This window comes from Neolamprologus brichardi, chromosome 19 (genome assembly GCF_056152115.1).
Source record: "Neolamprologus brichardi isolate AB-2024 chromosome 19, ASM5615211v1, whole genome shotgun sequence".
In the NCBI taxonomy this organism is placed as follows: Eukaryota; Metazoa; Chordata; class Actinopteri; order Cichliformes; family Cichlidae; genus Neolamprologus; species Neolamprologus brichardi.
In genome coordinates, this window is record NC_142122.1 from 15,752,724 (window position 1) to 15,773,275 (window position 20,552).

General features: G+C 39.8%; 2 protein-coding genes across 3 annotated transcripts; one reads left to right on the forward strand and one right to left on the reverse strand.

Moving 5' to 3' along the window:
• Nucleotides 1–529: 529 nt before the first annotated feature.
• dlk1 (delta like non-canonical Notch ligand 1) lies at nt 530–10,212 on the forward strand. 2 transcript variants are annotated; one of them, XM_006798526.2, is made up of 7 exons: nt 530–709; nt 842–856; nt 1,173–1,252; nt 1,464–1,527; nt 1,968–2,098; nt 2,866–3,007; nt 8,006–10,212. In XM_006798526.2, the coding sequence occupies exons 3-7, from the start codon at nt 1,201–1,203 to the stop codon at nt 8,790–8,792; spliced, it is 1,176 nt and encodes a 391-aa protein (XP_006798589.1). In that variant the 5' UTR covers nt 530–709; nt 842–856; nt 1,173–1,200; the 3' UTR covers nt 8,793–10,212. The 2 variants fall into 2 exon arrangements, with proteins under 2 accessions (XP_006798589.1, XP_087688983.1); XM_087832857.1 differs by lacking the exons at nt 530–709; nt 842–856 and having other exon boundaries at nt 1,117–1,252.
• A 4,884-nt stretch (nt 10,213–15,096) lies between these two features.
• Nucleotides 15,097–16,493, reverse strand: dio3a (iodothyronine deiodinase 3a). The gene has a single exon (XM_035911016.1). It carries the CDS (start codon nt 16,426–16,428, stop codon nt 15,643–15,645), a length of 786 nt encoding a protein of 261 aa, XP_035766909.1. The 5' UTR covers nt 16,429–16,493; the 3' UTR covers nt 15,097–15,642.
• Between the last annotated feature and the right edge of the window lie 4,059 nt (nt 16,494–20,552).

Genomic DNA, 20,552 nt, shown 5'->3' on the forward strand with positions numbered 1-20,552 from the left:
TGGTTATCAGGAGTATTAATATTAAATAAGTCTACTATAATAAAAATAATAATTAACACCAAAATTGGACATTTCAGATATACCCTTACTTTTAATATTTCAAATACATGGCCTAGTTATGTACCTAAGCCTTAACTGTTATCATTTTCTCCCTGTCTGTGGGGCTCGTGCGTAATGGATACCTTTGAGAGAAGACGTATATACTTCAGGTGTGTCCAATTTCCAAAAATAAAGATGAAGAATCATGTGTACAAGAATCATGTGTCTCCATCACCCTTGAATAATTTATTATCGCGTGAAAAACAAACAAACAAGATATCCGTAGACATCGGTTCGTTTGTTTTCTTCCTTTGTTTTAAATGAATCGTAGAGACCTCATTCATCGCTTGACATAAAGTTAGACATTTGCAAACTAAAGTCAGCCAGCTAATGTGACTACTGTACAACTATTGCACTTCTCTCCCACGGGGTCAGATTGGTGCACGCGTTCTCCCTCAGAAGGTGGGAGGAGCGTGCAGCACTGGGACGCTGCACGATGCAGCAGTCCCGTCAAAACCTTCAGGTCCACCTTCAGCAGCCAGACCACGAGTACACCTGTGGTATCACTTTCATTAGCACGTTGCTTGGATTAAAGGAAAGAAAGCAGAAAAAAGCAAACCTGTGAAATATGGTCGAAGTCACTTGGGAGCAGAACGACTGGGCGACATAGGTAAGACAGTTCATTTAAGTCAGAGGTTTTTGTTTTTTATTTTTATTTTAAAAAAAGATGAAGATTGTGTTTAAATGAATGTCTTTTCTCATTTTCTGCGTGCTCGTGCGTAATGGATACCTTTGGGAGAAGACGCATACGGTTCAGGTGCGTCAGTTTCCACAAATAAACAGGAAAACAGTAAATCACCCCCAAATCAATATATGCATATGCATTTATATTTATATTTAAAGTCAAGCTCAGGGTATTTAAAAAAAATTTCGTACAGATATATTTTTAAAACTAAAAATCTAACAGCGCTATGTAGATCTTTTTGTGTAGGATCCTCTTAATTGTGAACGAATCTTAACGTGGTTTTCTTTTTTCAAAAATCAACTTTTAACTAGTGTCCTTTTTCTAGATGGAAGATGTCGCTTCTCCACGAAGCGAGAGCTCTTTATATCAGCTGCTTTGTATTTTGCAGGACAAAAGGGGTCTTCCTCGAAATTACGATGCATCTCGCAGCGGTGGTCTTAATTCTCTCCGTGACAAGCATCGTCAAAGGTAATCTTAGATTTCGATCAGCCGAGACAGCTGACAGCGACACAAAGAGATTTGAGTCAGTTCATGAAAAAAGAAAAAAGAAACAACCCCAACTCGTTTTCTCCCTGCATGGAAATAGAAGTACCAGGGATTAATATTTTATTGTTGTGAATCTTTCGTGTGTGTTTTTTATTTTGTGATGCCAACATGCTGATGTCTTCCTTTCTCAAAGGTTGGGAATGCAGCGCAGGGTGCAGCACAGAAAATGGGTTTTGTGAGAAGCCAGGGAAGTGCAGGTACTGAACAGACCTCAGGTTTCTGTGTAGATTCTATTTTACCTCAGGAGAAGCAAATGGCTTTTGGAAAAATACAATAACAATCCAGCCAAGTGAATCTCTGTTTTTGGCGCTTGTATTATGTGTAAGTCAGCTGCCAAGTCTGTTCTTTGTTTAAACAGTAAAAAGCATTGTTATCCTGACAGATAATTTAAAAGGTTTCCTCATGTTTTTGTTTCTGGCAAAACCTTCTGAATCTACTCTTTAGCCAAAATGACTGTACCCTGTTGCTGTGGGTATTTAGAAAGATTAACCAATTACAGCAATTGTAAATCGCAGCATTTGATGTCACTTTAATAGTAAAAACATGCAGATAATATCGGACCAAGAGCAGGACCACGAAGCTCATTGGGTGGTGTATTAATAGTTTAGATTTAATGCCTTTATTTAACCTCATTCAGGTGCAAACCAGGGTGGCAAGGAGACAACTGTGACCACTGTGTGCCCTTCCCTGGCTGTCTGCACGGCACATGTGAGAAGGCATGGCAGTGTATCTGTGAGGAGGGCTGGGTGGGTAGCCTGTGTGACCAAGGTAAGTGTCATTAGGCTCCCCAGGCACTCCTATCTCAATCTGCTCCCAATACTGATATACCAGAGGTCAGGGTGAGTCACAGAGCTCTAGAGATACATGGGTCCAGAGAGATCAGGCTGGTCTCTATAATATAGTTAACTGTATTTTTTCCCAAGAGCATAGTCAGAGCATAAATAATCTGACTATGGAAATCTGCCAACAAGGGAAGCTGAAACCCCTAATAAAACTGCCAACATCCTCATGATAAACTACCTTCCCCTCCACTTGTGCCATTGAATAACGCATGCATTATTAATTTATGAAAATACCCCGATGAAAATGTTATTGTTAAAGTCACATTAACATTTAATTAGATGCCCTATTTTAGTTTAAGGATTTTGATTATAATCATAGTATCTATAGTGGCCATTATCACACAAAAGGACTTGGAGACCCTGGAGCAAAGGAAGAAACAAAGGAAGAAACAAAGGAAGAAGAAGAGAGATTTTTTCTGGCTTCCAGCTCAGTGTGACCTCTTTATCAGCACGCATAGTGCATCTTTTATTCCGTTGGAGCATATGAGCCACTTTCCTGTGTAACACAGTTGGTTATGTTCTCAGTTTTGTTCTTGGTGACAAGATGCTGTGGTGGGGAGTGTAGTGTGAGAATGGAAACAAAGACGAGAGGAATAATCAGCCATAGAGACACAGGGAGAGAGAGAGAGAACCCACAAGATCTAAAAACAGCATACTTATTAGTAATTTTTTTCCTTTCTCTTTTTACCACAGATATTCGCTTGTGTTCATCCAGGCCTTGTGCTATTAATGCCACTTGCATAGAGACCGGAGAGGGACGATACCTGTGTGTCTGCCCCCCTGGCTTCTCTGGAGAAAACTGCCACCGGAGGAGAGGACTTTGTCTTACAAATGGGTACAAAAAAACTTTTGAGTTCATAAGCAGGGGAATATTTATTTTCAGTCTTATCCCCTATGGTCCCTCAAATATTTTATGGTTATTTTTTTCCTAATTGCTCTATTGCTATTTATTATGTGTGCAGGTAGGTATATCAGCCCTCAGACTATACAATGTACAATACTATACAATAGAGCAACAAATTGTAAACATAAAATAACAGTCACACCTTTTACCTCCTCAGCTGTAAAAGGGTGATGGGATATTATTATCACAACACTGGCTGGGTAGGTGAACATGTCAACTCTAGAACGAGGTGACGTAGGATTTTCAAATTCGTACCACAAGTGCATCTAGCAGGAGCCTGAGGGGAAGCACCGGCGGCCGCCAGTATTTTTATATCTGTCACAAGTGTCATGGGAACGGGTGTGCGGTGAACAGAGTGTGGCTCTAGTTGCAGGACTCAGCAGATTGTCGTAAATTAAAAATCACAGCTTCATTTTAACGCTGACAAAAGGGCAAAAGAAACAAAAAACACAAACTGAGCTAAGCAGGAATAAACTGACTTGAGGCTACACAGGCAGACAACGAGTCACACACCATGAGGGAGGCAGTGACAACGAACAGAGGGAGATGCAGACAATATATGCAGAATAAGGAATTAAGGCAGAGTGGAAACACCTGGGGGAACACAGCTGAATAGAATCTAACTGACGAAACGGGGGATGCAAAACATGACGCGGGTGAGATGAAGGACTGTCAAGATAAAACAGGAAGTGATAAACAGAGAGACCAGGACTAACTTGACAGAACAAACAGGGAAACCAGACAACAATGGAGACAAAACACTGAGGGACCAGAGAGACACGGGGACACGACTGGGAAAACAGAAAGGAAAAATAGAGAAACCTAAAAATCCCCAAACTTAAAAGCTCTGGTCCAAAACCCAGGAACCGTGACAAAAAGTGGCTTATTTGCAAACACTGGCTGTATATAATAGATCATCATAACCTTTTTGAAGCCTTGCCTTTAGCTTTCAGCTATTGCCAGCTTGTTTTTTTAAACCAGATGTGATGAGCAAGAGGTGGAACAAACTGCACACTCATACATTAAATGACTTGCCAATAAAAATGAAAATATTGATTAACACTATGAATCCATAAGAAAAGTATTTACTCAGGGCCACGAATAAAGTCAGTCCTTGACTTATATGCAATCAGAGCACTTCTTCCAATCAGAGCAACTGGCCCTCTTGAAGAGTAGAGATAATGCATATTGTGCTGGCTTAAGTTTAAGATCTAGATGCTATGCCCATATTTTGTATCAAATGTCCTTGTCCACTAACTTTAAACTGTGTTGGTCGCTAACACGGTCAGCCATGAAGTAAATTGCAGCCAAATACCCCAGTGTCACATTCATACCATGCTTTGTACTCATTTGATCTTTGTTTGTTTTTTTGCATGATGGAATCACACTTTACTTTCAACCAGCAATTGTAAAACACTGCAATGTGTAAGATGATGAGGCTCACTTAGCCAAAACAAACACAAAATATGGCTTTGGGCAAACAATTCCCCTTCATGTCAAATCCAAGACAGGTCGGATGTATAAAGAAAGAATTTCAGTAAATTTGTAGCCCTGCAGCTGCATGTTTATTGTGCTCCTCCCTATAGTAGCTGACTGCGTGTACCAGGGCAGCATCATAAGCTGCATCCCAGTTCAGAGGCTTCATCCTTTAAAGTCAATCTTTCAAGATCAAATACACCATAATTGCTTGTCACATTTCAGATACTCCATCACTCAGAATGTGACCAGTAATCCGCTCGTCCTTTGGCAGCTGGAGAACACAACTGATGCGCACTTAACATCCGTCTGTATCAAAGATGAATTTCAAGGCCTTTGGCAGATCGTTCAGAAATATCATATTACCATAGCACAAGGGTCATCACTCGTTGATATGATTGTTCCAAAAGCCTAAATATTTGGACAGTTACATTTTGATGATTTGTTGTGCGCTCTTCAGCACCATAAATTTAAAATAAAACAACTGATCTGATTCATTAATCTCTTAAGTCTGAGCTTTCATTTCAGTGGATTTATTTCACTGTCTGTGAGTGTGTGTTGTCTCAGTGTTAGTCCAAGCACAACAGAGCTCACGCGGGGCTCCCAGCTGATTGCGAGTTGACTTTTAGATTTAGGTGGAGTTGAATGTCAATATACAAAGTGAAGAGGCGGGGGTCAAAGAGATGACAGCAACAAAGCAGGCTTCTATCATAGAGGTATCAGTGGTTCTCCAAAATCAGTTGGATAACAACAGGTGTGCACGAAAATGCACAGGCTGGAAATCATTTGCATAAAGATGAAATCCGCGACTGCTTTCATGACAGCTGGCTGTACCAAAGCCCTGGGAGAGCATCGCCGGGAAAATTTTAGAGCATCTACTCATGTCTGTCGGGGGCCTCATTACCTGCAAAAAATAGTAACTGTCGTAAACCGACTCAAAATTAATCAGAGTTTTGTCGTTTTTAATGTAATATCCAATATTATCGATATATAAGATTCATACTAATTTACCCAGCAACTTCTGATTGGAAAATAGGCTGCAAAGAGCCATGTTAACACAGAACTTAAATTTGAACTTAGAGATACGTTTCTCAGGTTAATCACATCTATTTGCTTTTACCAGTATAAGTACTGGTAAAGCCATTAGAGTCACATTCCTAAAAATGTTCCACTTTTACTGGCTTATGAGCAACATTTGAGTATTAATCTGGTCATCCGTTCAATGGTAGGTGATGCTTTTAAACACAAACCTTGCCTGGACATTTGAGATAATATCTCCAACAAAAACAGCCTTGCATCCCGTGCCTGCACACAGATGGGTTGCAGACAGAATTGGTCCCTGAAGGAATCTTCCTTCTGCCTGTCAAATGAATATAAAAGACTCTCTGGGGATTCAGTTGTCTGACACAGCCCTCCACACTCTGAACCACAGCATGTATTTTCCTCTGTCAGGCAGCCTTGTTGTTGACTTGAAATACACCTAAAATTCCATAGCTTACATAACATCGATAGAGAATTGTCAGCTCTCCTCTTATTTTCAAAAATAATTACCCATCCATTCATTTTCTTAATCGCTTATCCAATCCAGCCTTGGATAAGCTCCTCGCAGGTTGGGAGGCATCACTGTGCTGCCCTCAGCAGCAAATCCATCTCCACATCTTATGTCATACAGCTAAGTGCATTGCTTGGACTTCTCTCAGTGGTTAATAATGCTATATCCAGGATTATTTTTTTGGCTTTGTTTCTGGTTAAAAAAAAAATCATTTAATCCCAGTTCCAACAGTGAGACAAAAGAACCTTGACTTGTGTTCTGGGGGAATTAATCTCAATTAGAAACCCTGCACGAGGTTTCATTAATCAGCTCCTCTGCGAGGCACCAGAGGCTTCTAAAAAAGTATGGCGCTATTATTCTTTTGACTCACTGAGGCACAGTGTTAGAGACTTGTGTAATTACATGAAATACTCCTACAGATATTGATTACTTTTTATCCCAGGTTCTCATCATGCATTTTGTGAAGCATGGTTACATCGATCAGATCTCCTGCTTATACGGCTGCGAGAAGATTAGCAGATGCAGCGCATCATGATACTTGTACAGATTTTTAATTTGCACAAAATAAGCCATTAGTGCTGAGAGAAATGACCGAAATCAATATCACAGCATTAATAAGCATTACGTGCAGTAGCAATTACAAGTTCTGACTTCGATTGATTCAATAATTTTGCAGTTGTTTCTCAGTTTCAGCCTTTTGTTTGTGAAGGTCTGATGCTTTTTTGTTTAAATTGTCTAATAAACTGTGTGTTTTTGTAAAAAGACAGGAGCTTGGTCAAAATAAGCAGTTTCAAAAGGTGTATTGGGTATTTATCAATACAGCCTCATCTTTGCCCTTTTATTTTCCTGAAGAACAAGAAAATAATCATGAGTGTAATCCCCAGATTAATAAATAAATAATTGCTAGTAGCTGTTCATATTCATCACAGTGTTAGAGTCATTACTCTAACAATGACTTTCTAAAAAAGTAATGTATTATACATTTCTCACTTCTTCAAAAACAAGTTATAAAACTTTTCTACTCTCTAGAAAGTAATTAGCTTGACTACTAGTTTATTACGTCTGTATCTGCCATATTTGTCTTAAATCCACAGAAATGTGTATATCTGGAAATGCTGTGTTTAACTCTATCATTTTCATCCTGCACAAACTGAGGTCAGGCAATTGTTGTGCAATTGTGCACGACAGAGCAGGACGGAAGCAAGGAAATGTTTGATAAGGAACTGTATTGTTATTTACACATAAAGCGCAACACAGCAGGCAACAGCATTTTCCTTACTTTGAATTTCATGTTTGTCGGAAGCAGCTGTTGCGTTTAACAATAACACTAATTTTGTTCACTGTTAATTACACTTTGCTTGAACTTTTACATTTTATGTAACATCAAATGCATTGTCCTGGTGTAATTTTTTGCATCGATTGCTAAATCGAGCGTGTCAATCTCCCTAAACTCAAATGCCCAGCTTTGCTGTGTTAACAGGCTAGTACAAAAACTACCTTCATATTATTGTCTTACAGCCTGATGCCCAGTAAAGTAACACTAATAATCAACTAAAGTTGCCTATTTTTTTCCTTAAATGAAAGGACAACCATGTGTGTACAATAAATGTTCATTCCAGCTTTGTGAAAACTCATATTTCTGCTAATTCATTGAGATTTTTTTGTAGCTTTAAGATTAGAGGAATTTTCTCCCCTGTTGAAGAATATTGATTCCTTTATTATTCCTGTAAATTTTCCATTAACATCTCTACCTTGAAATCGACACGTATGATTAAACCAATTTCCCCCTGCTTATTGCTGTTTTATAACCACAGGCTAAAACATGCACTGTACTGCTCTAAATTTATGTAAATCACAGGACACTCAGTTTTCCTTTATGTCTCTTATGTCCTGTCCTCCAGCTCTCCTTGCCAGAACGGAGGCACATGTATGGATGCCGAGGGCTCAGCAGCCTTTTCTTCCTGCTTATGTCCCCCTGGATTTTCCGGAGACTTCTGTGAGATCGGCATTGACAGCTGCCAGCCTAACCCTTGCCTCAACGGTGGCAACTGTACAAACCATGGCCTGACTTTCACATGTGTCTGTCCACACGGCTTCACTGGTTTCACTTGTAATGACACCACCAGCCTCTCTCCCTGCGCCGGGCGGCCCTGTGCCAACGAGGGCACCTGTGTCGGTCAACCTGATGGAACCTTCCGGTGCATTTGCCAGAAATGGTTTACAGGTCCCACATGCTCCCTGCAGCACAGACCAAGAAACAGATCCAAGCCGATTGCTGCCAAGCCTGTGGACAGAGTGTTTGCTCTGACTCCACAGCACTACTCCCTCCCTGCTCATGCCTTCCACAAATTGCTGAGACCACCTGAGAGAGATCTGCTCAAGATCACCCTGAAGGAGACGGTTCACTCGTCCGGTGTCCTTGTTACGCATGGTCAGCTTGTCTGCTTCAGCTTGCTAGCACTGCTCACCTGCCTGGTCATCTTGGGCACTACAGGCATTGTGTTTTTTGGCCGCTGTGAGACGTGGCTGGCGAATGCCAAGTACAGCCAGCTTGTCCGGCAGCAAAAGGAGCACCTGCTGAGAGAAGCTGGCAGCACAAGCCAGGAAGAGGCGGAACACTCGGTAAACATCATCCTGCCAGAGAAGATTAGACTCACCAGCTTTGGGAGGCACTACACCTCCATCTGATAAAATCATCTCGTCCTCACCCACACTCCCCCTGGAAGAAGTCAAATGTGAATGTGTAAAAATAGCAGCGATTAAAAAGCTATGACTGTCGTGCAGTTGTGTTTAAAGTGTGTATAACCGAGAGCTGGTGGGCTATCCCGGTACATGTTTGAATGTAACGTCTGCTGGACCAAATGGATATACATGACGCTGGTTTGTAAATGTATTTTTAATCCAAAATTACCATTAAAATGTATAATTATGTGAAACATGTTCTCTCACATAGCATGTTGTTAAAAATATGTCATTGCGTGGCCTCTTTCTATTTACTTATTTCTCATGAGTTGATCTAATTAGGAAGTGGGGTTAATTAAGAAAATGAAAAATATATTTGAATTCATAATAGTCAGTACAAAGTGACTGAGCTGCTGACTTTTAGTTTGTACTTTCATGAGCACCATCAGAGCTGCAATCTCTCATTTCAAAGATAAGCAAATAAGACGTCATCGTTTATTGTAGCCCAAACCTTCATACAGCATGTTGTGAATTTCCAGATTCTTTATAAATGCAAAAATACATATTGTGAGTGTTTTCAGTGCAAATAACACGTGGCTATAGATCGTGTTACATGCCACCCAAACAGCTGTGCAAATCCTGCAGGGATGAACTCTACAGAAAATGTTGTTTTTAATGTAATAAATGTATTTCAGATGTCTAAAAAGGTAGTTTACTTTTTCATATAACACACAGCTGCTACCCACTGCATCATATCAGACATTGATTTGAAAGGTAAGTATAGATGTTGAGTCTGATATAATGACATTATTTGTTTGGCTAACTCGTTTTCACCTATTTATATCAATGATTAATCCCTGGTCGTTCTAAAACTCGTGATCCATGAGCTTTTATAAGATTTTCCACTAGTGTGTATTACTGTCGGTGTTATTATGCATCAGTGAGCCCTGAAATTGATACTGCAACACCTGTTTAAGTGTTATTAGTTTGCTTCACGCATGAGATGGCCACCCCCTCTGAATGGAGGAAACGTGATTGCCATGAAAACCTAATATATGTCAAAATATGGAAAATACACGTCTGTTACACAGGAAATATGCAGACTGATGTGAATAGTGTTGTGTGTAAAGCATCAAATCCATTTACTCCTGATATGATTGCTGGGATTTCAAGGTTAAAGATTCTGTCGCTTTCTCAGTAAGTCCCCTTCAGCCTCCTTATTGTTTATCATAACTCTCTAATTGGCTGGTTATCTACATTTCATTTTCTGACATGCAGAAGTAAAACATAATGATGTACAAGTGGTTTATCTAGCAGGAGGTTGCAATTACAGTCATTTAGGATATATTATTCTGAGATAATTCACTGTTGTACTTTGAAAACGTTTGGTTGTCTATCGCTTTTAATAAAATATGCCAGAATGTGTCCGCCTAACTAAAATGCTTGCAGTGTCACATGCTTGTACACAAAGGTGCCTTTAGTCTTGTATTTGACTTGATTTCCACCTTAGTTGGTCATTGGTCCTGATTTTATTGATTTAGCTGCTGTTTTCTTCACACAACAGACAGTAGGAGACAAGATCAGATCCTCCCCAAGCCTCATACAGTGCATCAGCTGTTTAACAGTGCAAAGTCCAACTGATACACATGCTGCGAGTGCACCACCACCACCACCACCTGTTCTAAAATTATGCAAACATCTGCTCTCCTGCTCTGATCTCCTTCATAAATTTTTCCCCAAGGCCGTCTCGATGGTTCTCAGCAGAGTGATAATAAAGGCTCTGTCCACACGCCTCCACTGGCTGTAAAGGTTTCAGATAACAGTCTGTGTCTCCATCTTCTGGTACAGTTATACATTACTCCTCTACGGCACCATTCCAGACAGCCATGTCAAATCTGGCAGGTCAACCCCTCGTAAAAGCCTAAAATGTTCTACAAATTGTAATAAAGATGTTTTTATAAGTTCTTTTTTATGATACATTGTTTCTCTGTTAGATCTTTGGATTCGATCATGTGTTTGCTATTTTTTATACTATCAACCATGGTTGGAAAAGATAGCAAGTGCAGTGTATGTTGGAGACTGTAGCGAAGGACAGTAAACAGGACAAAGACAGTTTCGAATTGTTTCAGTCAAATTGTGTGTTTATGTGCCCGGCTAGGTTAAGGTGAAATTACAGTTACTTCAAACTGTGTGTTAATGAGAATGATAAAACATTATTATTCTCAATAGTTAGTAGTAGAGTAGTAGATCCTGCCTCTCTTGTTTCATGTCGAGTTCATTTTGACTTAATTTTGATATAATAGTGTAACTCTCAATTTGCATTTATTACCGTTTTAAAGAATAGAAGCAGAACAGATAGCAGGAAAGTGCCAGGCTGAAGTGATTGTAGTGACTAGAAGCTTGTTCCAAGTTACAACCTCTCAAACTTGCTGTTTGATCCACCATGTGTACATTTCAGACTGTAAACTATAAACAGCGTATAAAATTATAAACAGCGTATAAAACTATAAACAGCGTATAACCGGATGAAGTTTTCCTAATCTAATGTCTGCAATTCAATCCAGTTTTATTCATATAACATACATTTACAACAAAACTCATCAAGGAGATTTATATGATAAAATAAAGACCCTATAATATTAGAATACTCAAGAATCAGACTACTCCCTAGAGCAAGCACTTTGTGACAGTGGGAAGGAAAAGCTGATTTTTAACAGCAAGAAACCTCCAGCAGAACCAGGCTGAGGGAGGAGCGGCCATCTGCAGCTACTGACTGGGGGTGGGGGGCAGATTGAACAATAGTGATGTATAAACATATAAACAGTGAAAGAAGAAAGGCTTAACATGATGGGAAGCCACAGAAACCTAAGCTTACTGCAGCATAACTAAGTATAACATGCTAACAATGAGGTCATTAAGATATGACGAGGCCCGACTACTCATGATTTTGTAGGCGAGGAGAAATTGTGAATTTGACAGGTGCAACAAAACCAAGAGCAGAGAGTGTGCAGATGTTTATGGAGCACTTCTACATTCCTAAATTGTCCCCAGGAAAGGCCCAAAGAGGTGTGTAAGTGAAAACACTTGTATAAGTGGAGAATAATTGTGCACAGGCTTTAACGTCTAAATATTTAAAACAGATTCCTCTAACTGCCATCGTGTGCCAGAGACATGGCAAATTTCCTTTGAACATTAAAAGCTCATCACATAGAACTTTATTATAACATCTAAAGAATCCAGCACTAAACATTCAATTAAAGCGTTATTCATTGCAATATCAGAATGATAAACACATCGTCAGTTCTTCAAGTAGGACTGACATTTCTTTAACAATATAGTCGGAGGCTTTCTGTTTTCCATTAAGGCTCTCCAACATCAAAATAAGAGTTCAGCTGTGTTCCACTCACTGTGCTTCAGTCTGATGCAGCTCTAAAAAAAGCTATGCAGTCACCAAGTATGGCCACAGGGTGTCATCCATCTAAAGAAAGAGGAACGGCTGTAGCCACAAGCTGGACACCGAGTGCAGCATTTCAATGCACTGAGAACGCTGCATTTTGCTTTCATCAGTTAATTATAAGATATACACAGTTTTTATACATCTGGAAGCAAGACAGCTGCCACTATATCATTTAAATCTATACAAAACCATTATTTTTTTTAAATGTTTTGCTTGATTAGTATTTTAATATTTCCTATATATAATATATATTTGTAATGTATGGAAATTGCATACTTGGTAAGATTGTAAAAATATGTAGGTTATGTTTTCCAGCTTCCAATCTGCTGCTCTTCTTCTGCACAATAATGCAAGCCATCACAAGACTCGGGGATGAGTGCTGCCTGTCCCACATAACAGATAATTTTCCACTTTGTTGCCAGGCCATTTCAGTTCACGATTGGGGTGACAATCAGTGTTTTTTCCAAGTTACACCCAGCCATTTTTCACTGCTGACTGAGCTTCATTGGAAAATGTTTCAGGGACTCCTGCTGTGTTCCTGCATATCCCTCATCTGACACACACAAACACACACACACACACTAAACCTATCCTTAAACAGAAAATTGAAATATCTTTTAGCATCTGTACTGCAAAAATAAAACACGAAACGAGTTCATGTTAATAATGCAACACTTCTTATTTCCAAATAGTGCCTCTATTTGTGTGTTTCACTTCAGAACTTGGATTTCTTTTTGACCATTATAAACTAGATGGTTTAAAAGATGGTTAAGTAGTAACACGCTAGTTTCCCTGAAACCTTTTTGTGTGTGCTGAGGCCCCCCTTGCTCCCCACCACCAGACATTCATTTGTGGAGTTATGACCCTGGGGAGAGAGGGGCCCTCACCTTCAAAGCTGACCAGGGAAGCAGAAAAAAACCACCTCAGCAGACCCAGTCTGCTCCCTTCAAGTCATAAAACAAAACAGAGCAGCAAAAGTTAAATCTCACCACTCAGCCTGAGACCCTTAACCCTTTGTTCCCGTCTGCCTCTCCGCAGAGAGATGAGACTCAGCATATGGAAAATCACACATGGAAAGAATCCAAATCTAAAGCATTCCAGTTGGGGTCTCTTTTCAGGGGTGCACATTGGATACACTGAAAGTTATATTTCACTCAGGCAGGTACCCCTCTGTCAGCTGTCAGCTCCGCATAAATACTGTGTGTTTGTGTGTTAAATGTGTTCCAGATGAGCTGTAAAGTCAGGTCACTGGTAAGCCTCTGTAGTCAGACCAGCAACATGTTCTTTAACGGTGCTGGACTTAATTCTCCTCTCTGTTACTCTGGCGCCAAATGTTTTGGGCTTGTGAGTTCCTAAAACAAAAAGATGTCTGCTATAAACTATTGTCAGGTCAACCAAGGTGGGTTCCGTTTTATCTGTGCAATATTTATGCTCTTGTGATGTTCAACAACATTTTTTTTTTAGTACATTTCTTTATTATGGGAGACTAATGTGGGGTGAGCGCGTCAATTGGCTGCAGAAGCTGAGTGTCTAATCCTGGGACCACAGACACTGAAAAAGGCCTGGTGGCCAGATACTTTAAACTGCAAGGGCATTATCTGTTTAATGCCATGTGTTGGATATAAGAGAAATCAGAGCGATGTAGTTTTCCTGAACCATAACAAAAGCCTCCTTTCATTTTCATCAACTCCACCCACTTATCTCACAGACCAAGTGATATTTAGAGCAAACTCTGATTCATTTCAAAGCCATGATTCGTAAGAACCGTTTTCTGACAAAGGAAAAAAAAAAACCCACTTTGACAACAAAGAGCATCCTTGTGTCGTCAATACATTTACATTTCTAAAAGCTTGTTGTGTTGTGTCTACAGTGATTTATGCCCTGGTTGTGACTTTGCCTCCTTGCTGGAGGTAAGGACTCTATATCCCACAGCTGACTATGAATAATAACCACACAGGGAACCAAATCATCTGACAAAATGTTGCTCCATGTAAGGGCTGTGTCAGAATTATTATCTGGTTTCCTGAGTCATCTGTGTCCAAGCCATTGCACACTGTTGTGTCTTCATTGCGTCGTGACCTGTGTCTGAAGCATCGGAAGAGCTCTTTCTTCAGCTTTATACTTTTTACGCTGCATGGCTGAATTAAATCACATTAGATCATTACAAATCATTATGCATGTTTTTAGACCGGGTGATGGCACGGCATTGATATTCAGTATTAGCTGCAGACGTCTGACGTTTTGAAGGACTCTGCATTCACTGTGTTCTGCTGTGGGATTGGTTTGCTAACCTTGAAAACATTAGTGTATTTAGACCCTTGCAGGTGGAAGTATCACTTAGCATAATAGGATAAACTCTGATGATCCTCATTTAATTGTAAGAGGTCAAAGGTTTAGGAAGGTGGGGGTGTGGAGAACAATGGATTTTTTTCTCTCTCTCTCTTTTTCCTAGAGCCATCCCACCATAACCAACTATATAGTTTAAGTGGTTGACCACTAATTACAGATGCAATATTTCACCCTTTTTGCAAAGAGAAAACTTGCTTGCAGCAAATGGCTGATTTTAGAGAAAAAAAATATGGAAATTGATTTAATTTAAACAAAATTACCGTCATGCTCTTGAGAAAGATTTAATCTAAAACATCTTTCAGATGAGCAATCGTCTTTCACTTCTACGAGACCGAAGGGCAGTTAAATCTGTACACAGCATGCTTCATTGTAAAAACAAAATATAAAGCTACACGCGCGCGCGCGCGCATGCCATAACCCTGGCTTGCATGCAGGCACCAATAATTTAACTTGTCCACTTTAAGTATTGTGCTTACAACAAATAAATAAACAAAAAAGGCCAAAAGAAGGAGTAAACCAAAGAATTTATTGGATACAATAAAATACCATCCATAAAACGGAACATTTACAAAGTCTTTTTGCGCCACGCAAGGCAGAGAGAACCATCTTCACTCTGCTCACTAGTATGGAAAACATCAATATCGGTTCTCTGGATTTATCCCATTTAAAAACCGAACTTCATAACAATACTAGTGAGCAAAGTGATGCGCACATCTCTAAGTCCCGAGTGGGGGAAAAAAAATCATAGAGGCGCATTTCCACGAGGAGAAAAGAGAACGTATACAGACATATACAAAGTGCATGTGTTCGGCACCAAAGTCCAAACAAACTAACCTTTTGTAGGTGGGTCCTAAGAGGATGTATAGATGTCCAGTATTAAAGGAAGGAGGACACCCTATACAGCACCTTTCTTTAATTCAGTCCCTTATGAAAAAATAAATACACTTAAACCATTAATAAAAATCTATCTAAGGGTAGTTACAATACTGAAAAAATGCAGCATATGTTGTTTTATTTTTAAGTAGCAGCTCTAAAAGTGTGAAAATTAATCTACACGTGTATAACTTGGTTATTGGATCTGTCCAGCCCGTCTCTATATCGATTCAGCCAGTCTCTGAGCTCTGAGATCCGATAACCCTCAGGTCCTCTACCACCCTGGTAAACTATCTTTCCCTCCTGCAGGATATAAAGTCTGTCAAAATAAGCTCCGTATGCAGCGTTGGAGGAGTTTTCCATGCTGTCAACCACGACCAGGCTGCCGGGCACTTCCAGATGCATCAGCTGCGCAGCGTTCAGCCTGTCCTCCAGACACCGGTGTTTGGGGATCTGATATGGCGCGTCGGTGCTCATCCAGCCGTCGGAGGGGTGTGCTTCCTCGATGTATACAACTAAAGAGTCTGCTATGTCTGCATTCTCCCTCACAACCTCCTGGAAAGCCTTCAGACGTGCCATGAACGGTGGTCAGGTGCAGCTGCCAAAGTTGAGGATAAGCGGTCTCTTGTCCTGTGCGTAGTCGAGGATACGGCTGCGCCGCCGATCCTCCAGCTGGACAACTTCGGTGTTGGGCGCTACCTGTCCAAGATGCGCTGCTTTCAGAAAGTCCAGCTTGTGTCCGTGCCAGACTGCCTTAAGGGACTCAAGGCTGAAGAGCCGATTGGAGTCCGATATGCACAGTGGAGGATCAATGGCATCGCCCTCCTGCTGCTTCATCCTGAAGAACACTCTTTTTCTTATGCATAAAAAGTCAAGCAGCCAAAACATGACAGCTGCCACCAAAAAACGAGGCAACAGGACTAAACAAACTATTGCATTTTTAATAGTTTTAAGAGTATTCATTATCACCTCTAATAACAACCCGATTTGTCTAGCGTTATGCCACGATCTTGTGGGTTGAAGTTGGGTTACTTGCAACTTCCCCTCTTTTTATAGCACTGGCAGATTTGAATGAATCACACCCCGCCTCCAAACCGGGGTCGAGGCCTCACATGGCGGGGATTACCTTCTGTCAATTCCGCAGCTTGTAGTCACAGCCAAAAGCCAACGGTGCTGGATAGGGAGCACCAAAGCGCTGCGTTATGGGCAGTCTCTCATATATAATTTGTTTTTAATCATCAGAATGTCAAAAGAGATGTTAAAAGCAAGTCTGGCTGCATGAAGTTAGGTACAACTGTGGGAGAAATATAAGGATATGGAAACTCATTAATGTGACATTGGGGGGGAGCAGTTACATTTGAGGAAATTTTTATCATAAAAATCTGAGCTTAAAAGTCTGACTCTGGAAAACAAAAAAAACAAATGTTTTTAAAAAAAAACAAACACTTTTTTTAAAAAGAAAAAAAAAGCTTTTATTTCCCATAATTCTTAACTTAAACTCAGAAACAGAAAGTCAAACTAGTAACACATTCCTGCTGTGAATTGTGAGGTCTTACATTTCAAATCAGTCTCAGCCAAAAAATGTTTTCACGCGTCCCAAATCCTTTTCTTCTGTCCTCCATCACAACACAAGTGGACACATCTGTTTGTTGGGTAAAAGGGTGCCAGTGCTCCTCGCCTCACTCAGACGTCTCCAAAAATGTGAAACACCTTTGGTTTGTTTTGATTTCTTTTCGTTGGTTTTTGTTTTGATTTTTTTTCTTTCCTGGTATAAGGACTGAGGTCTCCACTGTTTTTGTGCCAGTTGTCTGATACAAAAAACAAAAATATCTACCACATGTAAAAAGACTGTGCGGCATTGTCAGGCAGACTGTACCACAAAACAAGATTAGGCAGGCCATGTGCACACTGTCTGTTAAACGCAGACAGCCAATAATGGCCTAGTTCAATGTAGACTTCAGACTGTCTAAACTACATCACAATTTATAATACTCATAATCAGATAACATCATTTTAGGAAAAAAAGTCATTTAGTTAAATAGATAACATACACTGACATCATTTCTGAAAAAGAAAATACACTTTTTTTGAGCCCGAGATAATCGGATGGGCTTGGCTGACTGAACTCAAAAAAATGAAATGCCATTGATACAGAAAATTAAACTCACCGATTCACTGCTTTGCCTGCAACACCCTCATACCATGTATGCTTTATACCAACCACTTCTAAATTTCATTGATATTCCATTTCTCCTGTTGTATTGTCAGACCACATGGTTGAGCAAAGCTGGTAGGCAACCATCAAGAGGGGAAAACCACTGAGCGCAACACAGAGGAAAGGATGGTTTAAGCTTCATTTGTACTCTATTGAATCTTTACACAGCTTAGATTGTGGCCTCTACAACCAGCTGATGTCATTTTAGGGCTAGGCTGTGTTTAGTTTCTTCATGTGCTTCCAACAATAGCATGTTAAGATAGGGAGACCATGCTGGAGTTATCTACTGAATCTATGCACAGACTGAAAGATAAAATGTTGTAGGTCTACACTGGTCATTGGTGTAGCATTGTGAACAGGCAAGATACAGTTACAGCCTATTACGTCTTATTTTGTTTCAGAGGTTTTATTCTAATCAGTGTACTGATTTTGCAATGCCTGTTCCCAAGAAGAACAATCACAGATGTTGTTTTACTGAAGAGGTGCTCATCAGACTTTGGTTTAGGGTTTCTGTCCCGCCTAGAGTTTAGCTAGGCGCCAGTTAGCTATTTTTTTTGTCTAAACAGACTCAATTTATATGACAATAAAGGTTCAAATAATGAATAGTTATGGTGTTGGAATTCACACCTCATCTTGTCTGATTATCAAATCATTGCACTAAACAGCTTACATCTGCCACACATGCACAAAACAAATTAAAAAACAGCTGCAGGTAGAAACTGAGGCTACAAAGCTACAAGCTCACCTGCTGATCACTGTGTTTGTTACCTGCTGAAAATCAACCTTTGGCTGCTTGAATGAACTCAGTATGCACTCAGCTTCAGGTTCTTTGCTGCTAGCTTAGTGTTAGCACATTGTCTTTGCAGATGCTTGGAAAAAGTTGATGTCATGTTAGCAACAATGCAGACTTGTCTCTGGCCTTTGTGTAATTTGCACGTTGCCTTCACGTTTTTGTCCTTTTCTTTAATATAACTGAAAGTCATGTTCATATTTTTACTAGTGAAATGCTAATTTTGCTACACTGCCAGTAGCACAACGATGCAGGGAAAGGGCACCTCTTTTTGTTATCCACACATCATGCAAGTAGTTGAAAGACTAATGGAAATTAAATAAGTAATTTCAGTAACTAATCTACTAACCTGCAACCTATCCTGTTTCTAACACTGCAGTGGAGACAGTTTCCTACACTCGAGTGTTTTGACTCCTTGATTTCATCACCCTGTTGTTGCTGTCATCTGTCTGCCAGATATCGCGATCTCATCAACCTTACAACATGTTGCACAGACCCACTGACTGTGTCTCTAAGCTGTATACCGGAATATCAATAAACACCCCATTAAAGCAAACACTGGAACAAGACTTTGGGTGATTTCTTCAACAATACATCCAAAATCCTTCCAAACCTTCTCACCACAGCTGTTAGAGACTTTCACAAAAATAAACCTTTAGAAGAAGCCTTAGAAATTGAGAGACAAATTATAAAGAACACAAGTTAAAGGAGGTATCGGAAACTTTTAAAAGACTTTTAATAAAGTGGCATTCTCACCGGGGAAGGACAATAAAACACCAGTGAGATTTCACCCATCGAAATAAACAGCCACACGTGCAACACATATATAAAAAAAGACACCAACTCGTTTCCAGAGGGAAGGATGATACTACGACTAAAGGCAGGTTCTCGGAGTAATGTTTCATGTTATGGATTTTTTTAAAAACCCAAACAGCCTGTGGATTAAGGTAAAGCAGAGCTGACACATCGGACAGTTAACAGACACTAGATGTGTAGCTTCTGTCAAAAACACAAGCAAACAGTTAACGGTTATGAAAATACAATTTGGTTAGATTGTTTTAGAAGTGTCATATTTTCCTTTAGATCCTGTCTAGTTTGATTATCAGGAAACACTGCAGCATAACATTGTCAAATAATATAATCAGTTCATAAGTTTGTACAAACTTCTTTCACATTCTGGCAATAAAAAACTGAATTTTCTTTACAGTAGTTGCTATATGTTTTGTACCATGTATGTGTTGAATGTGTTTTCAAATTCTTATTTAAAATTTCACAAGGTATGAGTAGGAACAGAATCACCACGAGAAGAAGAAGACATGTGCATGTTTTATTTCCTCCGTAATTTGAAGCATCCCAGGTGAAGGTGTAGCAATATTTTGCATGTGTTATGTGACAACTGGGAATAAAATAAAAATATCTTCTCACGGGAAGTAATGCTTCATTTGTTGCATCAACGCTAAAGCAAATGTGCAAATTAAGCAACTCTGGAAGGAAAGCAGTAACTTTCATTTCTTCTTGTATGTAGGCTGCTAATCACATCGGATTTTTTATAGAATGACAGACAAAGAAAAATGATTTTAACCCAACTTACACCTTAATAAAAGCAACTGAATTACATCATTTTAAGCCAGACATGCAGAGCAGATATTATTACACATGGGATGATTAGACATAGGAAGCACATATATCCTCATCAGATCCATGTCCATTAATCCGTGGGATCAATGTTAATGACTCAGTAACCGACCGTGCTTTTCGAAGGGTGTTCTGTTTAAAATCTTTTTGTGCTCCACAGGGATTTAACATCTGGTCATACATATTAGCCATTATAGACTAAAATGCCATTTACCGGTCTGGTGTGCTTATTTAACAAAAGCATTCCTGGTCTTGTGATCACGTGGTATATCGGTTAAGCCCTAATCTCCTGTTACGGTAAATCCATGTCATATATGACTGCAAGACGTCTGTAAACCACACAAGGAAAGATGTCATTTGTCTGTGGGTCACAGTCATTCTGATGAGTCAGACAGCAGATGGAGGGAAGAGAAACTGTAAGTTGATATCGCTGTCCAATTTTTGTGT